The 18,613-nt window shown below is 47.3% G+C and overlaps 1 protein-coding gene across 1 annotated transcript; it reads right to left on the reverse strand.

The window, feature by feature from the left end:
- Window positions 1-2,890: 2,890 nt before the first annotated feature.
- IZUMO1R (IZUMO1 receptor, JUNO) lies at window positions 2,891-6,064 on the reverse strand. The gene is made up of 5 exons (XM_002930414.3): window positions 5,901-6,064; window positions 4,836-4,982; window positions 3,966-4,154; window positions 3,400-3,535; window positions 2,891-3,288 (listed from the first exon to the last, which is right to left on the reverse strand). The coding sequence occupies exons 1-5, from the start codon at window positions 5,958-5,960 to the stop codon at window positions 2,891-2,893; spliced, it is 930 nt and encodes a 309-aa protein (XP_002930460.2). The 5' UTR covers window positions 5,961-6,064.
- Window positions 6,065-18,613: the final 12,549 nt, after the last annotated feature.

The following is an 18,613-nucleotide window of genomic DNA, read 5'->3' on the forward strand; positions in this document are numbered from 1 at the left end:
AAAAGAGCAGGTTGTGAAGAACAAGGGAATTAAAAAAAAAAATCTCCTGGAAATTAAAAGTGGATTTCCAAAATTAAAAAGATTGGAAGATTAAGAAACAGAACAGAGAGCAAAAAGTTAGTCTGTGTGGCAGAAAAGATAAGCCACCTTTTGTAACTTTTTCATAGCTAAATCCAGAAATGGTTCAAAGTGGGTACCTATGGAACCAAGGGGCTGACTGGCTGGGGCTCTGTGGTTCTGTGTTAGAGGTCCTTTGAACATGTGTTATAGCCACATGGATGGATCTCTCTGCTTAAAACAAATGATTTAACTGCAAATTTAACAATTTTATTCCACTCCCGAAAACCATCACTCCTCTAGCCACATACGGGGAGAAAGCTTAGTCACTTTTTCCTGACCATAACCTGCCCACTCTCCCTTCACTTCCTACATTTGCCCCAGTCCCACGTGACAGGGTGTTCTGTGTAAGCCTCATGAGCTGGGATTGTGGGTCAGACCTACCTGGTTTCAAACCCCTATATGTCTGTCTTAACTTGAAAGATGGGTAAAAGTGACTCTCAAAGCTTTTGGAAGGATCAGATCTGCTAATGCGTGTTAGGGGCTTAGCAGAGCCCCAGCACAGAGTAAATGATCAATAAACAGTGGCAGTCATTAGGGCCCCCAGAACTGGTCTTGTTCCAGCTATCTCAATTTTAACCTTACTTTATTTATTTTTATATTTTCACCTAAAACACTTTTTTAAAAGTCGTTAAACTCTCAGCTTTATTAGCACACACATATCGTCAGACACTTCATTCAAGTACTTTTTTTTTTTAAATATTTTATTTATTTATTTGACAGAGATAGAGACAGCCAGGGAGAGAGGGAACTCAAGCAGGGGGAGTGGGAGAGGAAGAAGCAGGCTCCCAGTGGAGGAGCCTGATGCGGGGCTTGATCCCAGAACGCCCGGATCACGCCCTGAGCCAAAGGCAGATGCTTAATGGCTGAGCCACCCAGGCACCCCTCAAGTCCTTAATTCTCAAGAAGTTTTACCCATATGTATTTTTGAAGCCACAATTTATTGATTCACTTAAGAACAGGTAAAGCTCCTGTTTCAGATAGTTCGTGTNCGGATCACGCCCTGAGCCAAAGGCAGATGCTTAATGGCTGAGCCACCCAGGCACCCCTCAAGTCCTTGATTCTCAAGAAGTTTTACCCATATGTATTTTTGAAGCCACAATTTATTGATTCACTTAAGAACAGGTAAAGCTCCTGTTTCAGATAGTTCGTGTTTTAGGCACTGGCCGGTTTTCGTTTAGCATTTTTTTTTCTGTGCTTAATGAAGAGACCTTTCTTCTGTGTGCTCAGGCATCACCCCCTTTGTGAGGACCCCCAGCCCAGTCCTTGTTCTCGCAGACTCCCAGCTTTGTCTCCACTGCTAGTGTTGGTCTCCTACCCCAGACTCTGAGCACCTCACTCAGGAGGACTGCCCTCACTGGTCTTAGAACTCCAGTGCCCTTCCTGTGACAGTCTGTTCAGTGAAGGAGCACATTCAGGGCAAGCGTGGGAGCAATGGAGATGGAGTTTGATTGATGAGCAAGGCTTGCTGATGTCTGGAGAGAATGAGTAATTGTCAGAACAGCAAACTACCTCAGGTGCTGATGTATTTGAAACCCTCTTTGTCGAAGAAAAGGTTGTAGGGAAGGCACCATCTATGCTGAGAAGCTGCTAGGCTTCAGGCTCCAGAAGGTTCTGAGTGTGTGAGTTGGCTCCCAGTCCACTTACTGCAGGGACGTGAAGGCTGCCCCAGTGCCCCCTCTCGAGTTCAGTTCTGACTTCGGTCTTGTTCCTTAGGGTGTGGCACTGCCTGAGAAGCACAGACTAGATCCCAACAAACAATGGCATTGGCTTTTTCCTTTTTGTGAATTGAAATCATGGAGTCCAACTCTGTCATTCCTCTCAGGGGAGAGGGAAGCACAGATAGTCTTTAATGAAGGTCAATGGAGTTGCCAAAAGTCATCTAGAAAGTGGTAAAACCGGATTAGAGCTCTGGCTTCCAAGATTCCAGAGCTGTGTGTTGTGAATCTGGGGTTAAAAGAACAGGAAATGGGACACCTAGGTGGCTCAGGTGGTTAAGTGTCTGCCTTTGTCTTGCTTGGGTCATGATCCCAGAGTCCTGGGATCAAGTCCCACATTGGGCTCCCTGCTCAGCAGGGAGCCTGCCTCTCTGTCTCCTTTTCCCCACTGCTTGTCCCCTCTCTCTCAAATAAAAAAAAAAAAACTAAAAAAAAAAAAAAAAAAAAAAAGGGAAGGAGAACAAGAAATGCCTAGAGCAGTTGAGGGGCTTCAATCTTGGTATCCAAAATAAAACTCATGGCTCTGGGTGGTCCTTACCCTGGCTTTGGGTGTTCTGTATGGCATACCACTTATTGGGGGGGGAAAAAGGTGGCATTGAAAGTCTTCCCACCAGGCGGTGTTGTGAGGATGTAACGAGAGGTCCTGGCACATGTGAAGAAGCCAATTGTTATAAATAGCAACCAACTTTGAGACTTCAGTGTGGCAGGCGGACTGGCTCCCTCTTTGCGCAGCTTGACTTCCTGACCATAGAGCTAGGACAAAGTGGGTCACACGGAGGGGAAAAGTCAACTGCTCTTTTATTGGAGGCACCATTGTGGGAAGGGAGGCCAGGGCTTTGACCACCAGCTCTGCCACGGAAGCAGGTGGGCACGCACTGGATGAGAAGGGCCTTGAGTCCCACATTGGAGTCCCACCAGCCTTAAAGGCAGAAGGGGGGCAAGTCACGTTGGTGCTCTCAGCCCCTGGCTGCCTTCCAGGCAGAGGAAGGCAGAACAGAGCTGGGGGGGGCACTTAAAACTAAATGTTCACGGCTCTGATGCCAGCTCCTGCAGCCTCAATGTCCCTCTAGCCCCCCAGCCGGTGCTGCTCCATTCAAGGAAGGACCCAAGAAAGAAGACTGCTGTGGCCCGGCTGACCCGTAGCTGAGGGAGCACAGGAATGTGGGTGGGAGAAGAAGGGCCTTTTGGGATAGGAATGACAGGAGCAGAGAGAAGGCCATGAGCGTGTAGGAGCGTTCCCAGGACGGGGCCATGCTGGCAAAGCGGCGGGCCACAGCCACATTGGGGTTGCCCTGAGCAGGCTCAAACCACTTCTGCAGGCACTGCCCGCTGTTCCGGGGCTCAGGGCTCGCCTTGAAGGAGTGGTTCCAAATCTTCTCACACAGGTCAGCCGGGGTGGGGAAGTAATGGGGGAAAGGGTGGCAGATGGCCCTTGCAGGGCAGCGGTTCTTCCCTGTAGGGGGGATGAAGGCACACCCTTACCTCCCATGACCCTCCCTCACCCTCACCTCCCCATCCTTTGCCCTAGGGGAGTCAGGTGGGGGCCCTGCCAAGCACCACTCACCTCCACTCCGGTTCCAGTCGCCATGCCAGTTGGATTTGCAAGTGTAAGATGTACGGCAGTCTTCCCACCACTGCTCACAGTCCTCCTGGCACAGGGGCGCATCCAGAATCCGCTCTCCTGGCCCACTCGAGTCCATCTGGGTATAGGCATGGCAGGAGACAAGAATGCTGATAGCAATCATTTGAAGATGATTGGTAGTGATCAGGGTACTTGTGCCAGGTACTCTCTGACTAGATTCTCTTACAGAGTCCGTAAGCATTGCTTTACCAAGGAGAACAAGGAGGCTAAGAGGCTCAATTGTTTGGCCCAGGCTCACAGCTTCCTACACCCAGAAGATGGGATTCAAACAGTCCCTCAACCTACAGCTCTCCTCTCTTCCTCCCCATGCTGTTCTCCAGGGCCAGGTGTGGCTTTCTATCCTGTTTTTTCCCAACCCAGCCTCTGACTCTGCTCTTGTCTGTAGGGGACAGCATGGCCTTGCTCCTGCTAGCGTTGCAGAGCTAAGGCTCTTAGTCACAGGGCACTGCACGGACATGCCTCCTGCCTCCCCGGCCCAGCCTGCGGACCTTCTGGATCCAAGGCCCCAGGTTTGGGGAGCACTCGTAGAAGCAGATGGCCTGGAGGAAGTGCTTCTCGCAGCCCGGCATCATCACCCCGCAGTGGAGCAAGCTGAAGGTGTAGAGCAGGGACGCATCCAGGTGGGCTTCCCAGCTGGTGCTGGCCGTGCAGCAGGCGTTGTCTTGCCAGGGGATGCACTGAAGGCCAATGAAGGAGGGAAAGGCAGTGGGTTGGCTAAGATGCAGGAGACTGAGGAGGACCTGTACAAGTGGGATGCCTTCAGGCCAGCAGCAGCCATATAGAAGAAATGCTGAGAATGTGTCAAACTTCCCAGGCAAAGGGCACCCACACACTGATCTCCCTGCGACAGGCTGCGGCAGTCCTCTAGAAACAGGACTTCCAGGGCCTCAGGTCCCAACGGGCAGCAGAGAAACCCCAAGAGACCCAGGGGAATGTGGAGCATTGAGAAGAGCTCACAGAGAAAGGCCCGCTCCACAACTCCTCCCTGCCCCTGTCAATTGCCTTTAGGGCTTGGGGTGGGGGGGGGGTCGCCTAAGTCCTAGAGGGTCCCCAGTGCCTATTGGTAGGAAGGCTAGAGAAGGAGGACCTATACTGAACCAGTGCTGGACCCTGGGATCACCATCTGCCCCTGTTCCCCAAGTGGCCGGGCAGCTCAGAGATGAGAGCTTTGAAGCACTCAACAGTTATGACCTCAAAAGGCCACAGTGTCCCTCCAGTGGCCTTGGCCCAAACGCCATGGAAGGAACCACATGAGTCAAGGTTGATGGTGGTTCAGAAACGATTGTGGCATTTATGTCCCTTCCCTGATTTGCCAAAGCAGCCTCACTCCCACCCCCAGGCAACGTCCAGGTCTGTACCTCCTCGTAGAGCTTGTCTTCTGGGCCAGGCTCTCGCTTGTGGTGTTTGGTGTTCATGCAGACATTGAGCAGCTCGTCCCCAGCCCAGATGGGCGGCATGACTGTCCACAGCCCTAGCAGGAGCTGCCACCACCGCTTCATGGCTGACTGCAGACCAGAGACCCACCTGTTTATGTGATAGATGGGACAGGCACTCCCCAGGAGGCAGACTTTCCAACCCCGTGACATATGGGCTGGGAATTCAGAGCTTTGATCCTGGACGAGTGACTGATCTGCTCAGTAACCAGATTCTACAGGATGCAGAGGGCATGGTGGGACTGGGTGGTGTGACAGGTGCAATCCTTACACCATCGACGGCCAGCCCTGACTGCAGCCTCCCCCCCCCCCCCCCCCNATCCTTACACCCCCGCCCCAAGCAGCTGGTCCCCACCCATTCCCTCCAGTGGAGTCCTCCCTCCGGGAGCAGTAGCTCTGCTTCTACCCACCCCCACCCATCTGTAACCCTCCTGAGCAGGAGCCCGGGGACCCAGAGCCCAGCGGGAACGTGCCCACGCAGATCAGCTGTGCCAGCCTTGCACACCCAAAGCCCGCTGCTCAGCACAGGAGCGAGGAGGCTGTCTTTCCCCCTGGTGTTTGTTGAGCACTGTGTTTCCAACTCTGTTCTGGGTAGTACTGGTAACATGAGGGAGGAGAACGAGAGACTAAAAGAAGAAAAGCAGAAGAGCACCCTGTCTCAAGTGCCCAAGCTTTGGGAAACAGGGCTCCCTCAGCCCTCACCCACCTAGGAGCCCCTGGCTCCCACAGTCCCCTGGGCCTTGCAGGAAGGCCTGTGGCCCATCACGGTGAAACTGAACACCCCTGGCCTCACCTGAGTTTAGAGCGGCACGCATGTTGGGGATGGGGATCCCGGCCCCACCTTCCAAGCCCACCCTCAAGTCCACATCTGCAGCTGCCCCCACTCCGGTGTCAGGCACAGCTGCGGCCATCCAGTGTCTTTAAAGAAGCCAGTGTAACAGGGGAAGAGAGGGAAGATGCTGCCCCTTCCAGCGCTTTCTTCATACTTACTTTCAAAGCAGGAGCTGCTCCCTCCCACTTCCGGAGATGGGAGGCTGCCGTCTTGCCCATTTATCGCCCCCTGTGCTTCCCCGCAGCCCAGGTGTGGGCACAGAGCTCCAGGTGGCACCCGCAGAGCTCCAGGTGGCAACTGTTAGCTGGCATCCGCCTCCTCGAGGCGGAGGGGCCTCCTGTGGCTGGACCTCGAGGCTTTCACTTTCTCAGAGAAGAAGAGATGGGTGGTGGGTAGGATCCTGGGCTCTGGTCAGCTACTGACTTCTGCTCTTGGTTCTGCTCCTGGCCAGCTGGATGCCCTGGAGAACGTGGCCAACTCTCTCTGTAAGCTTGCCTATCTGTATAAAGGGCTGTTTCATAACAGGGGTAGCTGGGGAAAGAGATGAAAGAGAAAATTCACAGAAAGGACTTGGCGTCGTGCCTGGCCCAGAGTAAGTCTTTTGGCTTTAATTCTTTTCCTTTATTCTGTGAAGCTTTGTCTCTGGGCCCTCCACCTGCCCCTTTGTCAGCGCAGACCCCAGGGATGCATCACCACCATGGTGGCCTGAGTGACAGAGACCTCTGTCAGCACACAGGAGCTAAGGTTCATGCTGCGGAACAAACACAGTGACCCAGAGATAAAGCAGGGCCTTGGAGACCCAAGAATTTAAATGCATGACCAAAGCCCAAACCAACAAAGCCAAAAAAGTCTCCCCCACAGCCCACAACACAGCCTCCCTGAGCCTGCAGAGACTCTTGTCCTGTGAAGTATTCTGCAAGTGTCCACGGTAGTGATCACATTCCCAAGAACGTCCTTCTCAAGCAGGAGAGGCTGGGAGGCTCGAGCAGGACTCTTGGGAGAGGCCCAACGGTGATGAAAACGCCGGAAAAGAAGCTTGTTTCCTAAAACATGTCCCCTCTGCAAGGGACAAGCAGCCCAAGGGACTGAAGTATTACCAATACCTAGGAAATTAGAACAGTAACTTTTATACTTGCAGCAAACAAAGCCCACTCCAGGTTGCTCGGCTACGTGGCTGCTGTGCGGACGTGAGTCAGCACGCCGATAAACGGAGCTCTCCGCACCGTGGTAACCACCACGGTGTGTGAGCGCCACGAAGGACCCCGGCGCTGGGCTGGCCCCTTCCCTGCATGGCCTGCCTCGCCCCTAGAAATGACCCGAGCCTGAACTCCCTCCCCAAGTTAGCTGTGGGGAGCCTGAGGCTCAGCTGGGGGAGGGGCAGAGCTGCATGTCTGATGCAGAAGGACCAGCTGAGCGAGCTCCCTCCAAGACTGAAGGGGTAGATGCCGGCCGGGTCTCAGTGAGGTCTGTTTTGCAGAGTCATATGCCAGAATCAGGTGGTGTGTTAGGAGGCATGTGTCTAGCTGTATTTGGGAACAGTGAGGATTACTGGCCCGACCTCCCATGTCCTTTTTTTTTTTTTTTTTTTAAGATTTATTTGAGAGAGAGATTGAGAGAATGAGTGGGAGGAGGGGCAAAGGGAGAAGCCAACTCCCTGCTCCGGGAGCAGGAAGCCCGACTCCGGACTCGATCCCAAGACCCTGGGATCATGACCTGAGCTGAAAGCAGACACTTAACCAACTGAGCCACCCAGGCACCCCAGCTTCCCATGTCCTCAAGCAAAGTTAGGAGTCCCCCTTTTCGGGTCGGATACCAAACGGTAACTGCATTTCTGGGACATGGGTCTCTCTTCACGGGCATCCCCTGGGCAGGAAGAGCAGACAGACCAGCCCTGTTCGAGTCCTCACAAACACGAGGCTTGAAGCCTCCCAAGGCTGTGGGCGTGCCCGGGACAAGACTCCAACGTTGAAGCACAGAAGTAATTATGGAAATGGTAAACAGGTTCTCTGCTAAACGTCCTTCACATGGAGGGAGGAAGGGCAAGGAGGGGCTCGTTAACAGACTCTAGGACAAGGCTTGCAGGAAATGAGCTGAAATTACAGTCCGTGCAGGTGCTGGGGAGGGAGGGATTCCGGAGGCTGCCTCTCCCGGAACCATCAGGCCAACATCTGCCCCAGCAAAGAGGGGGTTTGCAGCCCTGGAGGAAACCTCATTTTTGCTTTATTGTGATTGAGTCTTCCGGAGAAATCTGTTTTGTCACTGAAAGCTGATGAATTAAAGCTGGCTGTGGATGAAGAAGCCATTTGAAGCTGCCACCCGCTAACAATTTCGTCCTGAGAAAACAGAACACTTAAATTGACAAGAGCAGAGCCACAGCGGTGCTTGGAGAGGGCTTGGGGAGGGGGCGGGGGACAGCGGGGCTGGCCAGGAGCAGCCCAGCCCCCACAGGGAAGTAGTCTTTCTCGGACTCGCCCCCCTGCTTAGAGGGGCCGCAGTGCTACGGCCCACTGAGTTCCGGAGCAGACGAAGTAGGCAAAGAATTCGTGCCAGGAGCCTCCTGGTGAGAATCTGAAGTCAGAGGCCCATTGAAGGGCACACTGGTTTCAGAGTTCTTCGTGGGTCTTATGAGTCCTTTTCACCCTGAAATCTATTGGCCATCTTTGCTCAACTCTTCATTAGTCTGTGGCCAGGTTTGTTGTTTATCCCTAGCCTGCCTTCCCGCCACAGCCATTCCATCACCAAACCGTGGTCGTCACTTCCTAGATAGCTCTTGAATTCACATTCTCTCTCTCCCTGTTTCTCCCCAGTTTCTGGGCTATGACCACCTCTTGCCTCAATTACTGCAATCACGTCCTCACTGGCTCTCAGGCCCCTTTCCAAAACATTCTCCAAGCAGCCAGAATGATCTCATTTCCCTCTATTTCATTATGCAAATTTTCAAACATAAGGAAAGTCAAGAGAATTTTACATTGAGCCCCCCCCATCCCCACCACTTCGATTTTACCATTTCCATTTCACTTTATTTTCATTGTCCCACATCTAGCCAGCCTTCCAGCCTTCTACTTACCCACCAGGCTTCTTTTTCATCATGCATTTCCAAGTAAATCACAGACCTCAGTGTACTTCCTCCTAAATAATTTGTGCATCCTTATCATTAACCAAGTTCAGTAGTTGCCTGCAGGTGTTCCCCGCCCCCTTCAGAATGGAATGATCTTTTTAAAAGGTAAAGGTAGTTAAGATTTTCCTGTGTTTAAAAGCCTTCCAGGCTTAACTTAAGTCCCAATTCCTAACCTGTTTCATTAGGTCCCTGTTTACTTTCCGTGCTAATCTGTTGTGCGTCCCATCTGCAGGCAGTCCTCATGCTGACCTCGTGACTGCCCTGTGCCCTCCCTCTGCCTGGCTGTTATCTCCAAGCTCACACTCTGGCTGCTACCTCCTACTGACCCCTCAGCTCAGAGAACAGATGGCTTCTCAGGGAACTCTTGTGCCCCCCCCCACCCCGGGATCGGTGAGTTCTTCTCCTGGGGTCTTATGCCGGCCCCTGCCGTGGAATTTACCGCCCATCTTTGTGAACAGCTGCTTGCAGCTCGGGGCGGGCAGAGTACCGCTCACAGCACCAAACACAGTGCCCGGCCCAGAGTGGCTGGTCAGTACATGTTTGTTGAGTAAATGAGCAGAAAATACCTGCGTAGAATAAAACTGTGCACACAAGTGCATGGGGGAGGAGCAGAGGGAGAGAATCTCCAGCAGACTCCCCACTGAGTGTGGAGCCCAACCCGGGGCTCCATCTCACAACCCTGAGACCATGACCTGAGCCAAAACCAAGAGCAAGATGCTTAACTGAGCCATCCAGGCACCCTTAAAACTACATTTCTTGTACACACTGTTTCAATTCATGTGCTTTCCTAGTTTAACCTGACCTATTCCCTCTCCTTGCCTCCCCCCTTCCTTTCCTCCCTTTATTCTAGCCTCACCTATGCTTCCCCCCTCAAGTTTGAAATAACTTCTCATTTTCCATTCCCTGTCCTCTCTTCTCACCCTCCTCCTCTTTCTCCCCTCCTTCTCCACTCTGCCTTCCCTCACCCTTCAATTTTCTCCCTCATGCTTGGACTTTCACATGGGATCATCTCCGGTTTCTAGTGACTTCTGTGAGATTTCAGTGTGTTAATGCTGGGGCATTTCATCACCCTTGAAGAGCCCACTTTTTCGGTCTAATCATAACAAAGGAAATGAGTGTGAAGCCTGTCAGGTGTTGAAGAGAGTCCAAGTAGGTGGAGAGAGAGAAAAACCTCAAGGTCCTACAGGAAAGAGATGAGCTGAAAATCAGAGAGGGGAGAAAGGTATGCGACAAAGAACAAATGTCTTCGGTCTCCTACTTATTTTTCTTCTCAGGCTGCTAGATTCTTCTCTCTTCAACACGGTTTCCCCGTTGCCAGTGTCTCTTTGTGACATTCAGACCAGGCTGCTGCTGGCTGTCTGGGAGACCGTGTTAATAAGTCACTGAGGTTTGTGGGCCGTTTAACAATGTGCAGCTGAGATCAATCCATCTGCTTTTTCAGTCCTCCCAACTTTCCTTCCCCAAATATCTCTTGACTCAGGATTTTCCCCCATCTACAGACCTGTCTCTCTCTTTCTTCCAGCCTTGCTTCCTGGAAGACCTGTGTGTGCTCATTGTGGCTTCCGCGTGTCACCTCACGTTCGTTCATCAGCCACTGCTACTCGGCGTCTACTCACCATCCCACAGAAGCCACTTTGGCCAAATTCACTAGCAGCCTCCAAACTGGTCTATGCAACGGGAAGGGTGATTCCGTATCATACTTGACCTCCTGGCTGCCTTTGACCAAGGTAATCCCTCCAGCCTTCTTGAAATTCACCTCCTCCTTGATTCCCAGGGCTCTACTCTGTCCTGGTTTCCCTCCAACATCTCGACTTGTTCATTCTCTGTCTCCTTGGTTGGCTCCATTTCCTCTATCTGCCATTTAAGTGTTTTTTTTTTTTTTTGAACTCTGTTCTTGAGTCTCTTTTTTTCCCACTGTATATACTCTCACTGTGCATGATCTCCTATATGCAGATAACTTCCAGATCTCTCTCCAGTCCTGACCTATAGAATGCCCAGGGTGTGTGTGTGTGTGTGTGTGTGTGTGTGTGTGTGTATCTGTTTCCAGTAGTATTTTACTTGGATTTCCAACAGGCACCTTACACTCAATATGACCCAGTTGTTCTTTGCTCCCCATTCAATCTGCTTTTCTATGTTGGTTAATGAGACCTTATTCTTCTAGTCATCCAGGTCATGGCCCAGGAGTTGTCTTGGACTCTTTCTCCTCCCTCACCTCAAACAAATACTTTAACACGACATGCAAAATTCTTCATGGCCTGGCACTCAGTTACTCTGGAAACTCCTCTTCCTCCCATTCCCATCCTCATTCTATGCACTTGCCACACTGAAATATCTGCTGCTGTCTGAATTTGCCACTGCTCTGTACCTTTGCACCTACAGCTGCATCTGCCAGGAATGCCCTTTCCCTGCTTCTTCACTCAAGTTCTCCTCCTATGGGGCTTGACTCCAGCATCGTCATCTCTAGGCAGGCTACCTTTGCCCCTCCCTGGGTTCAGGTCCCTTCTGTGGACTCCCATGGCTTTCTGTACTCCTTTTTAGTATTGCATTGATCACAAAGTGGCATAATCTTCTGCATATTTGCTTGCCTCCCCATGTAGATTCTGAGTTCCCTGCAGGTGAGGACTTTATCTTATCCTGCTGCTGCTAGCCCCTAGTTTATGGTGCATAAAGAAGCCTCTACATGTTTGAAGAACTGAGTGAGTGGTGTGCACGTCATCCGACAATGCACAGGGGCCTGCACCTGTATGTAGAACCAGTCTTTCTGAGCCCCTGGACAGTGCTCTTTCCCCACGGTCCAGTTTCCAGCACCCATCCCTTGAGTGTTCCATTCTGCCTGCCTAGTATATTTAAAATAGAAAATTTGTTTGGAAAGGCTCAAACCTATCAGCAGGTCCTCTCAGAGGATCTTTTAGACTAGAACAAATTGACATGGTTATAATGCATATGGGTTAGTGGTCCTGTCAAGGCATGGCTGTTTAGAGCATGACTCTTAGCACCACTGTGCCCTCCCTCCATTCCCCCCTCCCACCATCTATGGGATGTGAGCCTATGCTGGTGTTAGCCTTAAAATCATAACCACAATCCTATCTTACCTGGTGAGAGAAAGAGACAGGGTCCTGAACCCCAGCTAAACTGAACTCTCTTTAATAATTTCAACATTCTGTGGTCATTCTTGCCCCAGGTCTTCACACATGTTCTTCCCTTTCACTTGGGACCTTGCCCCTACCCTCAGTGCTCTTAGTGCTGCTGTTATCAAACACCTTATTTTTTAGGTCTCAACTTGGAGCAGTCCATGTTCAAGGAAGCCCAAGTCCAAGTTAGGTGTCCCTCCTGGTGCTGTCACAGCCCAAGATGCCACACTATCCCGGAATTGCCTGCTAAAGTGACCTCCTGGCTGCCTTTGACCCAGGTAATCTCTCCAGCCTTCACGTGTTCCCTACTGGTCTGAAAGCTCCTGGACCAGTAGAGACTGTGTCTGTCTGTTTCACAGCTGTGACTGAGTGCCTGGTACATGGTGGACACTCAGTAGGTGTTTGTTGAATGAACAAGTAATTTTTTTGGTAGGAAGGAGTCTCTCCTATGATTCATTTTTTACTAAGAAGCACACCAGGACAAATTCTGGGAAACCTCAGAGTGTTTGTGTGTGGTCAGAGTGATAAGAGTTATGTATATGTGGTGTGCAAGCTTGTGGCTTCCACCTTTTTTTTTTTTTTTAATTTGTTTTTCTGTCCCTCATTCACCTCTCACTTATTACTAAATGACCTGCGCTTGGAATGTCTCATCTTGTTCATTTTCTTCCCTCCCCACAGTTCTGATAACCATGAAGCTTGGCAAATGTGGTTGGTGAATTGTTTTTCTCTTGGACATGTACACAATTTCAACTTCAAAGAATAGAATTGGGTCAATTGTATATTTATTTTCTTTGGTTTATGAAATACAGTCTTTCTAAATTTGTATTCATCTTTATGTCTTGGTCTTGATCTTATATTGAAAATGCCTGAGAAAATGCACAGAAGGGTTAGAAGGTCCATAATGTGTTTTGTTGTTTATAGAAAGAAAGTGGTAGAAAGCAAATCATTTTAAACTGGGAAATATTTGACTCCTTATGCCCTGGTGCCTAGAAATGAAAAGATGGAGATGGGAAAAATCAATTTTGCAAGAAACAATGGGTAAACTGCCTTCTGGTATTGCCATGATTAAGCAGTTGCCATTTCTAGAAAAGTGAATTTTGTGATTCTTCTGTGACCTCTATTATAAAAAAACCACTATAATATAACACTATGTGAAGCTCTTGAATGTATTGTGTTTACTTAAGACTTAATTCTCTGGAAAATGTTAATGGTTGTGAATATTCAATTACTTCAGTTTACAAAACTCGATTTTAATTTGCTAAGTGTCTGCTCACAGTTGAGTTGATGATCCTGGTTTTGTTGTGGGTTTTTTTTTTTTTTTAACCAAAGCCTTAGAATGTCTGGTTGCTATGGATACTGGGGTTTAAGAGGAACCACTGAGTCATCTTACTGTATTGTCCTTGAAGACAAAGCACCGCACACATCCACAGAAATGTGGAAATATCTCTATCTTCTCTATCTCTCTGGCATGGTGGTTTTTTTCAAAAGAAGTTTTCTGGACTTTCTACGGCAGGATGATTGGTCCCTTTGGGTAGAGTGAAGAGACACAAGTTACCACTGGTTATTCTGAGGGCTATGGCTGCCCCATTCCAGGAGGAAGGGGAAGTCAACTGAGGTTTCTCAAGCATTACTCTGTTCTAGGCCATGTGGCAAACTCTTGGTAGACCTCATGTCATTGCCTTATGTGCTAGTCAGGGGCAAAGATGTGTCAGTTTAATACTGTACACTACATAGTTTGTATTGATTAATACAAATGATTGCTGAATAAATGAGCAAATAACCCTGCACAGGTATTATAAGCCCATTTTACAGATGACCTCAGACAGCTTATACAAGTTTTTTGAGGTCTTATTGTCTTATCCTCTAACATAGGATGTATTAGTAATATTTAACTTTATATCACAGTATTTAAGTTATAGGATATCAAAGGAGAAGAGTGAATATCACCCCAGGATCTGAATCCTCTTCTGGGGAATGGATTAGCATATTTCTGGCCGTGTATGAAATAATTGTATCTTGTGGAAGTATGACTTTATTGTCTTTACTTGGAGATTAAGTATGGTTTAAGATCTGTACGGGTGCTAAGTTGACAAGAGTAGACTGTGATGGTCAGTTCCGTATGTCAGCTTGTCTAGGTTATTATCCCCTGTCATTCAGTAGCACTAATTTAGATGTTGTTATGAGGGTGTTTTATAGAACTTATTAAAGTCCATGATTAGTGATGGAATAAACAAGGATTTGAGTCTGGGTCTATCTAGCTTCAAAGTTTGTGTTCTCCTGTGTTACATTAAACAGGAAAAAAAAGGTCTGTTGAATTATTCCTTGGCCCTTAAATCTTATAATACAATCTGCATGCTTGCGAGGACTCTGGGCCAGGGATGTCACTCAGGTTATTACACAGCAACCCTGTGTATTTATACCATCACCCCATCTACCATCATGGAGAATGTGGGGTATAGAAAACCTCCACATTATGTTTAACTCTTTCCTGCACCATTTCCTAAAGTATGTTCCCTGAAGCTCCAGTTTCCAAAATGATAGATTCTTCCCATGAACAAAAAATTGGGGGATATATTCATGCTCTTACCACCTCCCGAGGACTCAGTGTATATGCATGATATATTACAGATTTCAAGGAATTCTCCAGTAAAGACATTTCTTGAACTCCTCATAACCCAGCATTTCCAAACATATTTGACCACAGCAGCCATTGTGTGTGTTATAACCATCAACATCATGGTATGAGTGTCTTGCTGATCACACTTAGGGAAATCTTGGGCAGCGATGTGGCACTAAGCATCAGTTTCACAGCAGCAACAGTGGGAAAGGTGCTCAGACCATATCAAGCTCCTGGGCCATGTGTATTTTTTAGATGATGTTTCACATTTATATTACATTTTTGCTAAAAGTCTTGTGTGGGCTAATTTCTCTTCAGAGGAGCCTCATTTTGCCCATAGGCTACATGTCAGATTCCAGTGAAAGACAATTCTTGCATCTTTTGTCAGAATAACCCTGAGAATCTCTAAATCCTTCTTTCATTTTTTATCTTGTGTACCATTTTGATTTCCTTTCATTTCTTTTTTGAATATTTTTAAAGTTCTTTTTTAAAAAGCTTATTTATTTTTTTCAAGTTACTTTCTAAGTGATTACCCTGGGGATTACAATTAACATCCCAAAGTTCTAATAATGTAGTTTGAATTGATACCAACTTAACTTGAATAGCATACAAAAAGTCTGCTCCTGTCCAGCTCCACACACCTCTGTGTTGTTTTTGTCACAAATGACATCTTTACACATTGGTGCCTAACAGAAATGTATAATTATTGTTTTATGCATTCATCTTTTATTTTTTATTTCATCTTATATATTTTTTAAAGATTTTATTTGAGAGAGAGCGAGAGTGAATGAGCACGAGCAGGGGTGGGGAGGGGCAGAGGGAGAAGCAGACTCTCCACTGAGCACGGAGCCTGACATGGGCTCGATCCCAGGACCCTGAAACATGACCTGAGCCAAAGGCAGCTGCTTAACCAACTGAGCCACCCAGGCATCCCTATGCATTCTTATTTTAAGTGATATAGGAAAAGAAAGGAATTACAAAGCAAAAAATACAATAATACTGGTTTTCATATTTGCCTATGTAGTTACCTCTACTGATGTTATTTCTTTATATGGTTTCGAGTTACTGTCTGGTGTTCTTTCATTTCATCCTAAAAGACTCCCTTAAAATACCTTGTAAAGCAGGCCAACTAGCAATAAAATCCCTCAGCTCTTGTTTATCTGTGAATGTCTTCATTTCTCTTTCATTTTGGAGGGTACTTTTTCCAGATATAGCCTTGTTGGTTGGGTTTTTTTTTTTTCTTTTCTTTTCGTCAGTACTTTAACTATGTCATCCCATTGTCCTCTAGCCTCCATTGTTTTTGATAAGAAATCAGCTGATACTATATTGAGGATCCCTTGTACATGACTAGTTGCTTTTCTGTAGCTGCTTTCAAGACTGTCTTTGTCTTTTGACAATTTGATTACAATGAGTCTCAGTGTGGATGCCTTTGAATTTATCTTACTGGAGTTCATTGAACTTTTTGGAGGTGTAGATTCATGTCTTTCATCAAATTAGGGACTTTCGGGACATTATTTCTTCAAATATTTTTTCTGCCTCTTTCTCTCTTTCCTCTCCTTTCTGAGATTCCCATAACGTCTATGTTGGTACATCTGCTAATGTCCCACATGTCCCTTCAGCTCTGTTAATTTTTTTCTTCTCTTCAGACTGGATAATTTTAATGGAGCTATCTCCAAGTTACTGATTCTTTGCTTGTCAGATCTTCCTGAACGCCTCTAGTGAGTTTTTCATTTTAGCTGTTGTACTTTTCTGCTCCAGAATTTTCATTTGTTCCTTTTATTATTGATTGGTAGTCTCTATTTGTTGAGATATCATTCCTCTGGTTTCCTTTAGTTCTTTGAGCATGTTTAGGACAGTTGTTTAAAGTCTGTCTGGTAAGACTAATGTCTGGGTTTCCTCAAGGACAGTTTCTGTCAATTTATTTTCTTTTTCCTGTGAATAGGCCATGGTTTCCTGTTTCTTGGCATGCTCCTAATTTTTTGTTGAAAATTAGGCATTTTAAATATTTTTAGAAATCATATTCTCCCCCCTTTCCCTGATTTGCTGTTGTTGCTTATTGTGAGCTGCAATCATCCACTTAGTGAATTTTCCAAATGATTTTGCACAGTGCATTTCTTGTTATGTGTGCTCATGCCTTCCATTATCTGGCAGTGACCTGAGAGATATTTCCTTAAATGCCCTGGAGCCAAAAAGAAAACAAAACAGAAAATACTTTGTGGTATTTGCAGCCTTGCAGATTGTTTCTCAACTAGAGCCCTCAATGCTTAGCCAGACCATCTACAACTGTCTTAACCTTTACCTCCTTTTACATGGAGCCCAAAGATCAACCAGAGGTATAAGCATAGGATCACCTCAGGCTTTTTCTGAGTATGTATTCAGACTTGAGCATGCACATGGCCCTCCAGGCTCCCTGGCATACCTGGGAGCCCTTCCAAGCCTTTATTCCTTCAGGTATCTTCCCCTTCAGATTCCTCTTTCCCAAGCTTTTTGGTCTGTCAGTTGCCTTGTTCCATTCTCCAACCCTTTCCCAGGTGACTGTCAGTAGTATAATGCTTTTAAATCCTTTGACAAATGCTGACCAGAAGACCATTCCATCCCTGAGAAAATTCCAAGAGGATCAAAACAAAGGCAGCCTCTGAGCCAATCACTTAGGGAACCACCAGACATTTCTTTGATAACAAAGTTTGAATGTGCCCATCTGGCATTATTAGCAAGCTGCACTACCAAGAATGTGAGTCATCATCACCATGGCCACTGGCCAAGTTAGGGAATGGGGGATGGTAGATGGGTAAGAAAAATGCCACCTGCTCTTACTAAGATTTAGCAGTTGCTGCTTCATTAAGCATTCCCCTGGTGGTTGCAAGTCTTTTTTTTTTTTTTTTAAAGATTTTATTTATTTATTTGACAGAGATAGAGACAGCCAGAGAGAGAGGGAACACAAGCAGGGGAAGTGGGAGAGGAAGAAGCAGGCTCATAGCAGAGGAGCCTGATGTGGGGCTCGATCCCACAATGCCAGGATCACGCCCTGAGCCGAAGGCAGACGCTTAACCGCTGTGCCACCCAGGCGCCCCGCAAGTCTTTTTTTATTACATTCCTGATTCTGAAGGTTTTTTCCAGCTTAATGTTTTCTTCAGTGGAGGGATAGATACTTGGAGCTCCCTACTCCACTATTTTTGCTGACACCTGCCCTCCAATATCTAACACATATAGAAGCAGAGATGCTCCAGTTGGAGCAGGGACAGGAGGCCTGGAGTTCCAATCTTGCAGGTAGCTATTCCACATTATCCCTCCTCATATTACCTGAGGTCTTTGTGGCACACAACTTAAAACCACCAGTACAGAGATTAGAGCATGAACTTTTGGGATACACAGCCCTGCCTGCCTGCTTGCTTGCTTTTTCATTTTAGTTATGCATTTATTTTTTCCTTGCTGAATAAATATTTATTGAAGACCATGTGCTAGGCACATGGCCCCAAGGTTTATTAGCTGTGTGACTTTGACGTATTCTCAACAAAATCTGTTTCTTCCCTGCTGGTGGAGGACTAAACACAGCCTGGCTTCAAGAGTGGCTGTTAATGACTGGGTTTAGTACTGAACAGGTTTCCCATAGTTTCCACTAGCACACTATAACATGTTTAAAATCATATCATTCAAGTCAGCAGAGAAGACTGTATACACTTTAAATTTTCTCTAAGGCCAAACACTTCATCCATTATACAGATGGTGTAATGGCAAAGAATGGAGGCTTTGGAGCTAGACTGCCTGCATCCAAATCCCAGTTCTCCCTCATATCTGTAGTGTAACATTGCATAAATTGCTTAATTTCTTTATGCCTCAGCTTTCTTATCTGAAAAACAAGCATGTTAATAGTACCTAGCTCATCATACTCTTATGATGTATAAATAAGATAATTTAAAACACTTAGAACACTGCTTGTCAAACAAAAAGCTCTCAATAAGTGTTGCCTATTATTATCATTTTCATCATTTTTGTTTAAATGGTGCT

Source organism: Ailuropoda melanoleuca, chromosome 8 (assembly GCF_002007445.2).
Source record: "Ailuropoda melanoleuca isolate Jingjing chromosome 8, ASM200744v2, whole genome shotgun sequence".
Lineage (NCBI taxonomy): Eukaryota > Metazoa > Chordata > Mammalia > Carnivora > Ursidae > Ailuropoda > Ailuropoda melanoleuca.